The sequence below is a fragment of the Athene noctua genome, chromosome 1, assembly GCF_965140245.1.
Source record: "Athene noctua chromosome 1, bAthNoc1.hap1.1, whole genome shotgun sequence".
Taxonomy (NCBI): Eukaryota; Metazoa; Chordata; class Aves; order Strigiformes; family Strigidae; genus Athene; species Athene noctua.
In genome coordinates, this window is record NC_134037.1 from 36,773,071 (window position 1) to 36,786,011 (window position 12,941).

At 40.3% G+C, this 12,941-nt stretch overlaps 1 protein-coding gene across 3 annotated transcripts in view; it reads left to right on the forward strand.

Moving 5' to 3' along the window:
- Positions 1–789: 789 nt before the first annotated feature.
- Positions 790–12,941, forward strand: part of SENP6 (SUMO specific peptidase 6) — an 81,083-nt gene continuing 68,931 nt past the window's right edge. For 2 of the 3 annotated variants that reach the window (XM_074895933.1, XM_074895931.1), the window contains exon 1: positions 790–1,476. In XM_074895933.1, coding sequence (XP_074752034.1) covers positions 1,425–1,476 — 52 coding nt within the window. In that variant the 5' untranslated portion in view covers positions 790–1,424. The remainder of the gene's footprint in view (positions 1,477–12,941) is intronic. The other variant, XM_074895930.1, reaches the window with a different exon arrangement.

Sequence of the window (12,941 nt, forward strand, 5' to 3'; positions counted from 1 at the left end):
TGGGGAGCAGTCTGATGGCTCTTGTGTCTTCTCCCAGGCCAGCTCTGTGCTATGCTCTGCTTCTTTTACCTCTTGCTTGTGTAAAAACAGGGCACTCGCATCTAAGGTATTTTTAAACGCATCGGTTTATGAATATGGTTGGTGACAATAATGGGAATGAAAATAACGAATGTAATAGACAAAGGAAAACAAATTACTTTTATTTTCTCTCGTTTTTAATTTTCATAAAGCACTAGGTACTTGAATTTACCTAATTCAGGACTTTAGTCTACAAACTCTTAAATTCAAGTACTTTTGGAAGCTCACTTTTCAGGGATTAGTCATTTTAGAAACTAGGTGCTTTAGACATACAAATTTCTCCATTCTGCAGTAGGAGTGGGGTTTGTGAAGTTTCAGATGAAGTAACCTGTTCAAGAAAGGAGTATCTGGTTTTCTCTAGACTGTCATGATTTACCTTCCAGTTTTTAAAGGATGTATGGTTTCGGTACTTAGGCTTCAGAAGAAAGCTTTTTAAAATGTAAAACCTTACATGCCAAAGGATTTTTTTAATTTTAAAAGTATACCTGAGGCCATGACTTGCAATTTCTGTATAGTTGGCTTGGCAACGCTGCACGTTTTGCAGAATCCAACTTTTGGATTTAAATACGCCTTGATTAGGCCACAGAAGATTTAACGTTTGATAAGAATTCATAAGCCCTTTGGGGCCTCTGCCCGAGCGTGAGGGAGGCGAGACCAGCGGGCCCCAGTCCTGCGCAATGGACGCCCGCACGCCTGGAAGTTCATTCATTTTAAACAGTCCGATCCACCTCCTCGCCTCCCAAAAGCCGCTGCCTCCAAGCCGATCTAGGGGGGAGCGGGAGAGCCCGAGGCGCTGCCGGGCGCAGCCCTGCTGCGGCCATTTTATCACCTAGGGGCCGGGGAAGCCGGCGGCCCCCGCCGCGGGTGCGGGCGAGCCGGGGGTCTCGGCGGGGAAGCGCTGGCGAGGCCCCGCCGCGCCGTTGATGGAGGAGAGGGGCGGCAGCGCGGCGCGCACCCTTTCCTCGTCCTCCCCGTGCGCTCGGAGGCGCCTCCGGCGGAGTGCCGGCCAGGCCCGCGCGGCCCGCCGGGCGCCATCGGCGGCTGCTGGGCCAGGCCCGGCTGGCAGCCGCTCGGGGGGCTGCCCGCGGCGGCCACGCTGAGGGAGGAGCGGGCGCGCTGCCGCCGCTTCCTCCTGCACGGGGGCCGGAAGGCAGCGCGGCCCGGGCCGCCGTGCGCGCGGAGCGGGGAGCGGGAGAGGGCCGGGCCTCGGCGGCGCCGCCGCCGCTGCGGGTCACCCAGCCTTCCGCAGTGGGGGTGGGCGGCGGAGCGCGCAGGCCGGGGGAAGGGCCAGGCCCCGCCGCCTCGCTGGGCGATGGAGTGAGGGAGCGAGGCTCGGCAGCAGGAAGATGGCCGGTGGCGGCGGCGGCGGCGGCTGCAGAGACAGCTTGTTTCTGGAAGGTGCGTGCATGGCTGAGAGGGGGGGAATGCGGCCCATGGGCTGCGTTTCCCTTCTGGCAACCAGTAAGGGGCACGGTACAGACTGGGGAATGGGGGAGGCGGGCGTGTGTGTGCATCGGGGGGGGGGGGGGGGAAATGGGTCCCCTTTGGGGGACGGCGACAATGAGAGGTGGCTTCGTGGTGGGGGAAGGGTGGGTGCCGTGAGGGGTGGTTTGATTTGGTGAAAAGAGACCTGCTTTTGAGGGAGGGGTTAGTGAGGGCGATTTGATTTCTTCTTTTAATTTTCTTTCTTTCTTTCTTTCTTTTAATTTTCTGAGGCTTTGGAAGCGCAGTGTTTTCTTTGTAGGGGCAGAGCGGTGCGAGCAGCCTGGGCTTGGTGCAGCAGGGCCGGTTTTGCAGCGGGAGGAATCCTCTCTCGGAGGGGCGGTGGGCTGGTGGGCGGCCGGGCAAGGTTAGCGCTAGGTGAGGAGGGGAAGCGAGGATTGCTGTGCCGCCTTCTCGCTGCATTTCCCTGCCCTTAGTCTGCTTCCAGGGTCCGGCCTAGCCCGTACCCTTTCCCCCCACCATAAAATGAGTCTCGTCTGCTTCTGAAATGCTACTTTAAAGGTTTGGGGCTGAGGTGAATTTTGGGAGGGGGATCGTTCTTACATTTGTGATACGAAGATGATGATGATGATGAATCCATCAGCTGCAAACGAAAGAAACCTTTAGCGTTTATAAAGCCTTGAGTACTTTTTTTGATGTACGGGTTTGGTGGGGTTTTTTTTGTCACTGTAGAGCTCTTAATTATAATGCAAAGTATCCTAAAATTCTAATATCTTTTAACTGTTGAGCCTTTAGCGTTTCACCGATTTAAAAAAATCTGCTATTGTAGTCTTGTGAAATTGCTGTAAGCACATATCCTGATGACACAGGCCAATAGTCTGCTAAATTCTGCTAAATTGTCATGATGATAACAAAGAAAAATATATATTAATGAAATAAATTACTCCTCAGAAGCAGAGTTTTTTTAAGTCAGGGATAAGTTTAGCATTGGATAATTTGTCGTACCTATGTTATACAGAACATAATACCTCTTGCAGATTTTTCTCTTGCTGCAGAATGTTGGGTTTTGGTTTTTATTATTAGATGTTCTGGAACAAAAGTACTGTGTGAACAAAATACTGCTTGTTGTTTTGAATAATTAATCTGAAATTCTGATGTTCAGAAACTCTTTCTGGTTAATAACAGCTGTCACATTGCCTCTTTTCTACCTTTGAAGTGTTTGGTGGTGAAACGGAGACGCACCATTTTTTCCTGAACTCTCCACAGAATATACTGAGGTTTGCACAGACAAATAAAAGTGTCAGGGTGATGACTAGTCAGTGTCTTTTGTGTGCACCTTGGCTTCTTGCTGGTTGGACAGGTGGCTAAGAAAAGACAGATTTCATATGAAACACCCACACGTTTTTTACTTGTATCTTTCCAACACCAGGACCAACATGACACTGGATAGGATCCCCATTCGAAGCTTCACTATTCCACTATTGTTGAACTGAGTTATCAGCTGGTTTTGTGTTTCCTCATTATTTGAGGACGTGTTAATTTTAGGACCGGTGATGTGATAGAAACCCTAAGAGTGTGTGAGTATGTACACACGTGTGAAGAAAATCTAATGCAGTGGTGGTGGCAAAAAATTTCTGAGGGTGGGTGGCCCAAGTCCAAATAGGATGATAGTACTGTAGCGGTTCTACTAAGAGATGGTAAACTTTGTACTGATTTGAAGCAAAGGACGAAGAAGGTTTTCAGATGTTATTTGAGAGGTTCTTATTAGGGATGTTGACTTTACAGGAAAAGTAAAGGCACAGAATATATATATATACATATGTGTGGGGGTTTTGGCAATCTGTGACCTGGAAATTTACAGCAGCACATTAGATCAACCTAATGGTGGTTCTCTCATTATCCAAAGGCTAGACAAGCACGAGAGTGCCAGACTTGTGGAACAAGTTACAATAATGTGGACAAAAATGGGGATGAAAGTGTGTAAAGTAGGAAATATGGCAACTTCTATTGCAAGATGATGATTAATACATGAGCCTGAAGTTTTATCTATAACTAGTCGGAGTGTATATATTTCATGGACTCTGCTGAAGTCTGCGTTAAGCAACAACCAAAAATTGTTTACTTCATGTGTTTGGAAGTGTTACATTAGAGGCTGGTAGAGGGGAGGAGGAGGAGGAGGATGACTTCTCTGTCCATCCCTGCCATTAGTGGGCAAAACAAGTGAATTACATGCCAAATGGATGTTAGGTCTCATTGAACTCAGTCTAATGGAAACTATGCTGTTTAATTATGTACCTATATATGTGTGTGTGTGTACATATATGTACACAAAAACTTCTGGTGCTGTCATGCTTATGTTAACTATCAGTCAGACTTAATATAAACACAGAGTTGAAATTAAGTGCTTTTAAGTATGATAGTTGTTCAGAATTTTGGGTTTGATTCCACATGTCCCCTAAGATACTGCTTTACTTTCATTTGGTATAACAGATGTTACTATGAAGAAATATGGCTGTCATTCTGCTGTTAAAAGTGCTTCCTTTTAATATTTTTATTATTTTATTCTCCAATAAAAACAAAATGGTCTTTCTGGAAGGGTATTCCTTGAGTGATTTATCTGTTGTTGCCTTTCTGGTAATGCTGTTCTTGAACAGTGATTCATACTAATACATGGTTTTTGTCCAGTTTGCGTATCTAATGTGTCATCATTTTTTATGCTGTGTTGTATAGACTACTTTATGGAAAAGTGAAAAAGATCCCTAAAACTATAAAGTTTGACTCTTTTTAAAGCTTCATTTGTTATCATTCTGGAGCAGTGCTAATACTTTATATATATCATATGCATTGATATACATGTCCTGTGTGGTTACTTTTCTTGAAATACCAGGACTGTTAGAATTCAGAATTGTGGAAGGTACCTTGTTTTTGTTATTTAAGCTAGTTTGCAAGTGGAATTAGTAAAATTTTTCCCTTGTTTTCTGAATTTACTTTCTTACAGTAAGGTTTCAAAGTTATGGGCAGAATATGCAGAAATTCACACTAACAAAGTAGTCCTGTTGCATGGGAATTCTTTCCTGATTTGGAAGACTAGAAATTTAGTGATTAGAATTTTAATCTGTGGGAATACCTGTGTTTTTCAATTGATAGTCACATCTCAAATATAAAGCATTGATAGGCAAATCTGTTTGGATTTAGAACAGGGGAATGTTCAACATGTAGGAATAGAGAGTACTGTTGATCATGACCCCTGGAGAAAAATTGTGGGAACTCTTGTTATATTCTGCCTCCTTGGATATTACTGAGTTGCAAGGAAATTGTAATTTCTGTTTTCCAGCTTTAAATTTAAAGTTTCCCTATGTTTGTGCAGTAGATAGCAGGCAAACTTTAAAGTATTCCTAAATGCATGTATTTTCCAGAAGAAAGGAGAAATGTTTTATTCCTTATTCTTTTTCTTTTTTCAGTCTCATGGTGGTTACAGTAGAATACTGAAAACCAATATTGAAGTTTCTTTATGAGAACCTCCATTCTAAGTAGTGTGGCCAGCCCCTACCTTCAGAGGTGCTGAGAGATTTCAATGCAGTCACAACAGGAATTTGCTCAATTTTCATTCCATTTTTTTGGCTACAGGTTTTCTAACAACAATAGAGAAAACTATGTAGACCATTAGCAGCAGCAGAAGAAATTTCAAAGTTGTCTGCCAGGGGACTCTAGAAGATTGTTTTTGTTTTCATTCAGCTCACATGTAAAGAATTGTCTTCACCAAAGCAAGGCTTGGAGACCTGTGTATTATCTTAATGGTAGCTGAGGTTCTAGAGTGGTACAGAAACACACAACATTTGTATATTAGTGTATAGACGTAGAGTTGCCATTTGAAGTGGGGGTCAGCCTTTCTTGCTTTCTTTTTCATCATATTGAGAAATGTCTGACCAGAGTAATACAAATTAGTAGGGCAGAGTGGAGTTTATATTCAGATAGAATAGGTGAAAACTTTCTACCTGCTATGACTCTTTTTTTCTCTTAACAGTGAAATTTAATTCTTAATTGTTGTAATCGAACTCTGAAGCACTCTCTGACACTGACCTAGTGGAGTTAAGTATTAGCTTGAAAAGGGGAAGGGATGTTCCAGGTATCATTCACCTTTTTCTGTGTCTTTATCATAACCCAAACTCCTCCTTTATAGTGTTGAATTCTTTTCTGGTTTGCATCAGTCCCATCAGTGTCCAGACATGTTCTGTTCCTTTCTCCTGTTTTTCTTGAGAGTAGTTTTCTATCTGAAAGGGGTAAGTTTGTGACTTTTCCGTGGCTTGTTTATGTCTCCCAGTCCTCTGATCCATTCAGAATTTCTTTCCAGTACTGTGTATTGTCTTCTCAGACCTTTGTTCATCTGTCCTTTCCAGTGGTTCTAAGAATAAGAAACCTTCTTAATGACTTCAGTGACAGGTGGAGTGAAATAGGAATGAAACCCACTTTTTGAGAACTATTTTTCAGCGAAGTTGAACCTATTTTATTGCTGTCTTATTTTTTGTATGTGCCAATCTAACTTGGGTGATAGGTGGCATGAAATATTAAGAAAGACAGACTGCTTCTTAAGGTGTGTAGAAAGACACTAAAAATAAATTTCATTTATTAATGTTCTGTATCATATGTTGTAATATGCTTGGTAGTGCTTTCTAAAATCATAGCTTGTGCTGTAAGTCGTCTTCATCATCATCACCTTCTTTTTAATTATGAAATGTAGGAATCTAGGAGCCCAGGCTTGTCCTTTGCTTTCTGAATTGGAAAGCACCTGTGTGCAATTTTCTGGTTTTCATTATGGGGGCATTTTTTATTTGGTAGTTTTTCCCTAAGTAGCTGCTGCTATAATAATTTTGCACAAAGTGGGACATAGAAGCTTCAGATGTAAGAGTAACTATATTGTGTGGGATACCTCATTCATTATTTTCTGGCTCTTGGATTTGGTAGGAAAGCACAACTCTTCTCAGAAAAAGTAAAGAAATTCTACTGGTTTTTAGTGCCCCATTTCCCCCCCCCAAATCGAGACTGTTCCTAAAAGGGTCCTTACACTCTTTTTTTGTGTAAGTCTAAATACACTAGTAGTAGTAATAACATAAGTAATAACATCAGTAAGTTGCTTGATAGCAAGCATAAAACAGCATTTTGCAAACGTCTTGCTAGCACAGATACTTTTATGATAAGCCTATTTGGATATTTTAGTCTTTTGCTTCTTGTTTTATGTACAAGAATAAAACATAATGGATTATTTATTGTAATGGTTTCAACAGCAACTTTGGCTTTTATTGCTGCTGTTTGTGGAAGACTGTGGATTTCAGTGCAGTATCAGGTTTCACTTTTTCTATGGAGTTTTAGTTGTGTCTCTTAGTTGAGGTTAACTGAGAGGTGTCAGGGTGTTTTGTGTTGTGGCAGGTCCTACAATGTAAGACTAATCGCCAAGCTCACTACTTTTAACTATTGCGAATATGAGGGGTTTTTGAGTCATCTCATAATTTTGTCTCCTCCCTTCCCACTAATAGCTGTTAAACCCTTTCATTTGCAGAGGAGTAGAGATCTCACAGGTAAATAGCTAGAAATTTTGTGAAACTTGCCCACTTCCATAAAATGGAGAAGTTAGAATTAGTGTCCCTGAAGCAGAAGTTTCAGCCTTGCCTCAGCATGACTTTGCTGCTGACTGGTGTTAGTACATGTACTGGCTGAGCAGTGGGGGGTCAGGGCAGCTGAGGAGCTCAGTACACAGTACAGTGTGTATATGCCTCTGTGTGTGTTGCAGAAAGGAGTGGAAGAGTGTACAGTGTAGCTTAAGGTACAAGATAAACAAAATGGAGCTGCTGTAGTGGGGGAAGCTGTAGATACAGGGAGCAAATTCTTTTTTTGGGGAAAAAGGACAAATATTATCTTAATTTGGTTGTTCTCAAAGGCACTTCCATTGGAGGGGGGGAAGCAGATTTGGAGAGTTCCTTTCTTTTGGCTCAAGTTGTAGAATGCTATTTGGTTTGAATTTGGAGGCCTTTTTTTAGAATGGGGATATTCTTACATAGGTTGAAATCTGTCTGATGCTCTGTACTTGATTACTTCTTGCTTAAAAATAAGAAAATTAAAGCACTAGTAAAAATAGTACTTACATAGAATTAGAACTGGTGGTAATTCTATCTTACACATTTAATTCTTTAAAGCATTTGTTGTTAAAATGCCTCATACTGTGTTCAGCAGCCTAGCATGTGTAGTATTTTCAGGTGAAGCTGATCTTAAGCTGTGGTGAAGCTGAAGTTGGTGTCTTGTGTTGGCCAACTCAGTTGCTTATGAATGTCCTGCTCACGGGAGTAAATGGCACTTCCATAGTGGGTGCCCAGCAGCCTGTGTTGATGGATGTTATGATGCAAGAATTGCCTAACAATCTCTATTGCCCAGATCCTTCAAAATATAAGATAAAAAATGTTTTTCATTCTGCTGCTGAGGATACAAAATTTCAGTTCCTTTAGGAAATGTGGAAGAGATAACCAGTTCTTAAATAATAGGTTAAAATCAAATTATGTATTTTTAATCATTAAATTGCTGCCTAATTCAGCGACACATTTAGGTTGGAAGCTTTTTTTTTTTTGAGAACTACTAACATGTTATAAGTAGAGCTTAGTAATTCATTAGTACATAGACACATTTGTGAGATGTCTTTTGAGTACTTTCAACAGAATGTTGTAAAAGTACTGAAAACTTACTTAATTTTCTTGTATGGTGTAGTCTCCCTCCACAGAACTGGGGATTGAGCCAAATGGAATTCAGTCTCTGAATTACAGTCTAATATAAATCAGAATACAGAATGGCTAATAGTTATTTGGGTACTGTAGCTAACAGGAATGATTAAGAGCACATAACTTTTGAGAAGTTGTTTTGTTTTTTTATTTATGGTGTAATGTCTGCCTCGAGTTAAATAGAATTTTGGCAGTGCTGTTGTTTGAATAACTTTTTCTAAATGATCTATGAAAGGAATTATGTTCTAATATATGAGGATAGTTATTAAAAGGGTTGTAGTAAATGCATGAGTGCTGATGTCTTGTAGTTAATGTACACCAGCGATTTGCAGCATGGATATCAAATTTGAAAATAATGCTTTCAAAATAAACTGTCCAAAGAATAGTAAGATGATTAAGGTGTGATGCTGTTGTCTTGTACAGGGTAATGATAAATTGGGTGTATGGATCGCCTAAAGCAGTGAACTGTGACGTTGCTGCTTTTATCTTATCATGCTGCGACTCCATTTTGAATGTAAAGCTGCTTGCCAACTATTTATTGGTTCTCATTGTAAGGCTTAAAATTATTTACTGCTTTGGGCATAGGGACTAACTGAACATTATTAACTGATTAGAGGCAGTTATGTGTTGCAGCTGTGCTGCTTAGAGCTCTCTGCTGCAGGTGGGGGAAAGGGAGAGGTCTACTTCTCTTTCCCCTTTGCCCCCCCATCCCTACCCCCCAGATTCCAGCCTCGTGTGTCTCCTACTGTCCACCACCCCTGAGATTTACCAGTTTATTGCTACAGAGACTGAACTTGCTTTTTACAGTCTTGCCAGATTGGCACTTTGCCAAACCTCCGTTGAATTTGCTCACTGAAGGGTAAGTGGGAGAGGAGGGACAATGGTTTGGGATTGGGGAGATCAGACAGACTCTGCATGTGAGAGGAGTAGGATATTCCCTCTTTCATCTCTCTGGTGAGCTGTTAAGTCAGATTCAGGTGGAATACATAACTTAAACGTTAGAATAAATACTTTTGTGTAACAGCAGCTTTATTCTGCCCAAGGAAGTTCAATTATTTTAAATAGCAGGTTAACTTCTGCGCAGAACAAGTTTATGGTGAGGGCTGGAGACTGGAGGGAATAAATTAACAGGCTGTGGTTATTCTTCCCAGGTTGGTCAGCAGGCCTGTAAAAACTTTCTGTCAACAGACAAGTGCTGTAAGTGCTGCATGAGGCAAGGAAACGTTTCTGAATAGATGTCCCAGTAATTCCTAGGAAAGAATAGCTTGGAGTGAGAGATGTTGAACTGGGGATATCTTTTTCTGTCTGAATGTGAATGATTATAAATGAAGAACAGCCTTCCTCGATTTTTGTTTGTTTGCCTTCAGACCATATAAGCTGTAGCTGGAGCAAAGTCTCCCTGTTGGTTTGTTTGAGGTTTTTTTAAATAGGACTTGCCACAATGATGTTCTAGGAATGATAAATACCAGTAATATTTTGCTGGTGTGGTAAAACATAATACTATATGACATGATTAATATTATGTAATCCTAGAAATTTATGTCTGTAAGAAACAGCTGCAAAAATATTTTTTTATTTTCATGAGAATGTTTTTATCCATTGCCATGCTGTTGTTTTCCTTGTACTAAAATTCATTCTAGTGATGTATTTTTATTAATGTTGTAGGATATAATGTTGTGTTTGTTTGGCATGTCCAATTTTTATGGCTCATTTAGCAAAATATGAATATCCTGCTGATGACAGAATTTAATACGACAGTCTAACAGAAAGATTATTCAAGAGCCCATTAGATGAGAATTTGAACTATGCAGATGTTAGGTTTCATATGTACAATTGCCTTTGCAATTTCTGGGGCTCACTTCTAGAAACACTTACTAGAGTCCGTTGTAACTTTATTTCTACCAAGGCTTACTACTCGAGGCAATTTAAGGATTCTTTACGTTTGGGAATAAACTTTTAAAAGTGAACTTCTGGACTTCTCTGGTCCAGGTTATTATGATTGCATATACCCGGCACAGTGGGGCAGTAGACCTTTAGCTGATATTAATAGTTCTGCCATAAGGCAAATACATTGTGGCTGAACCTTTACCTGATGAATACCACCAAAAAAAAGTAATTTGTCATTAATGTAGTAAAGAAGTTCTCTGTCATCTAGCAAAGCCCTTGTTAGATGGAAAAGGCACTGCTTCTTGGAAGAAAGACTTACTCTGTGCCCTGTGATAAAAAGAACTGATAGATCAATGTAAGCATGAAGGTGTCTGAAACTCATCTCTAGTTGCAGGATGGTCTCTTAAGAAGTTGGATGTTTTGCTTCAGATGTCTTTTGAGGGATATTTCTTGAAAAGTAGATTCATAACTGGGTGCATTTAACGAGCTGGCATGTGTTATTTTGTTATATTAAAAATTAGTTGATCGATAGCAGTTCCTCATCTTCACTGCCTTTACAAGTGATTACTGAGAAAATGTTTGTTTTTCCAGAGATGTTGAAGTTATTTTTTAGCTTTTTAAAAATAAAACCCGCTTATGAATATTAGCATAGTGTGATGTATTTAGCAGTTGTCAGTGTTCCTTAAACTCATTGTTGTTAGTTCTAGTGAGGTTTGATACTTCCATTACAAAGATTTCTGTGTTTTTAACGCAGTGATGTAGTTACATGACATCATGCCTCACTGCATTGATGATCTCTAACTGCAAAGGGAGTTGAAGTATGTAGTGTGTCTACTGTGAGCAGGACGTTGTTGCCTGTATGTGTTGCATTTCTCTGATTATTTTTTTTTTAATAAACAGACATGATTTACTTGATTTTTAACTGTATGTGCATTTGCAGGATAATTTTCTAACTCTTAGCAGTCCCCATGTGGAGGACCATGCTGTATGGCCTGCAAGTAATTGTGCCAGCAGTTTACAACACAGCCAGGCCTACTTAATTGCTCTGTGCTGCTCAGAGCCATAGTCCTGCTGCCCCTCCCAGAGACAGCGTGCTCACAGCTTTGCTTGAGACAACGCCGGCACTTCTCTGGATTTATGTCGAGTTGGCTGAAGGAACTAAATTGACAGAAAACTAATCCTGGGAGGGGGAAGTGTTGGTGGAGCTAGTCTGTATTACTTTTCAGCCATATCAGCAATCTAATCCAGCTGACTGCCTTCTCATATGGGTATGAAAGCTTGCCAGTGTCACTAAGATTAGGGAGAAAAACCAGGTCTTTGGCCTTTACAGAAAGGCAAATGCAAATTTTTCTCACAGTTTATAGTTTAAAAAACTCTTTCATCCTACTTTCATCCTTTCCCTACTCAGATTTTTCTGAGATGTGCCTTTTTCTTTTGACCAAATTGTTGAGGTTTTCTTGGTGGTTGAGTGTTTTCTTTATGTGTGCTTTTTTTGCTGTCCATTTCAGGTGAATTTTGAACAATTGACAACATCAAAGAAGAGTTTTGCTTTTTTTCTGCTTTAATTACATTTTAGAGTTTCTTCTATCCTACATCTGTAAGTTATTTTCTTGTAGAAGGCATGGAACCTTTCTGGACTTCAATTTCTGTATGTTTTTGTAGAGGGGATAGATCTCTGACATCATCTCTGAAAGTTTGCAGGATAAATCCAAGAGTGGTAAATAATACAAATTCTTGATTTTTCTTCTTCCTTTTGGTATGTAGATACAGTGCTTTGTTTCAACCTGATGTTCCAATTATTGCAGCTAACCTGGAAACCTCAAAGTGTTGGTTGCCTAATTTCCAGGTAGTTATGCCAGGTTATTAATCTTATTCTGTATGTAACAGCGTTTCAGCACTTTCTAAAAATAGATTGCTGTTTGTTTAGTGCTGCTGTATTCTCAGTTGCACAACCTCAGCTTTTTTAATGAAGATGGATCCCATGGTGCATAACAAAGTCTGAAATCAGAAGCGTGCAAAGCAAACGCATAATATACTGTAAGGTTTCCTGCTGTGTTTTGCTTATCTTATAAAACTCTTCCAGTGTTCAGAATTCGAGATCGTATGTGATTAACTATGCGTGCTGATTTGCCACAGAAATTATATTCTGGAATTCTTGTTCAAGTGTTATCTTCCTTGAAATGTCTTGTTAGCTTTATATACTCTTTTCACATTCTGAGACAAAATTGGCAGTTCAGAAATTGTCCCTAGCCTATCCTAACCTTTTATCCTCCAATTTTTCCTATGAAATAGGAAGATATCTCTCCTGCATTTATCTTTCCTATAAAAACACTGAAACTTTCTTCTTCTTCTCTGAATTTTTAGTATACCTCTAGTCTAGCAATAGAGGTCTTATGTAAGTAGAGAATTATACATATTCTTAATGCTAGAGATGAAGAAATTACTGTTTGGGTTTTGTTTGTTTGTTTTGTTTTTCCTTTTATAGTTGTATCCTGCTTTTAATGTTATTTAAATTTATATTACTTGTGTAGAAAGTTTGAGTGAGTGGCAGACCAGTCACTTTCCCTCTTTTCTCTCTCTGGAAAGAAGTATTTAATTTTGGAAATGTTTGTGGTGATGGTGCAGTTGCCTTAGGTATCTCTGTGTAGTCACTGGTTTTACTTGACTGCTGGTTGGAACCTCCTGTCCAAACCAAGTCCAATTAGAACAGGTTGCTCAGGGCTTTGTTCAGTTTCCATGACCTCTCAGGTCAACCTGGTCCACTCTTGAGCA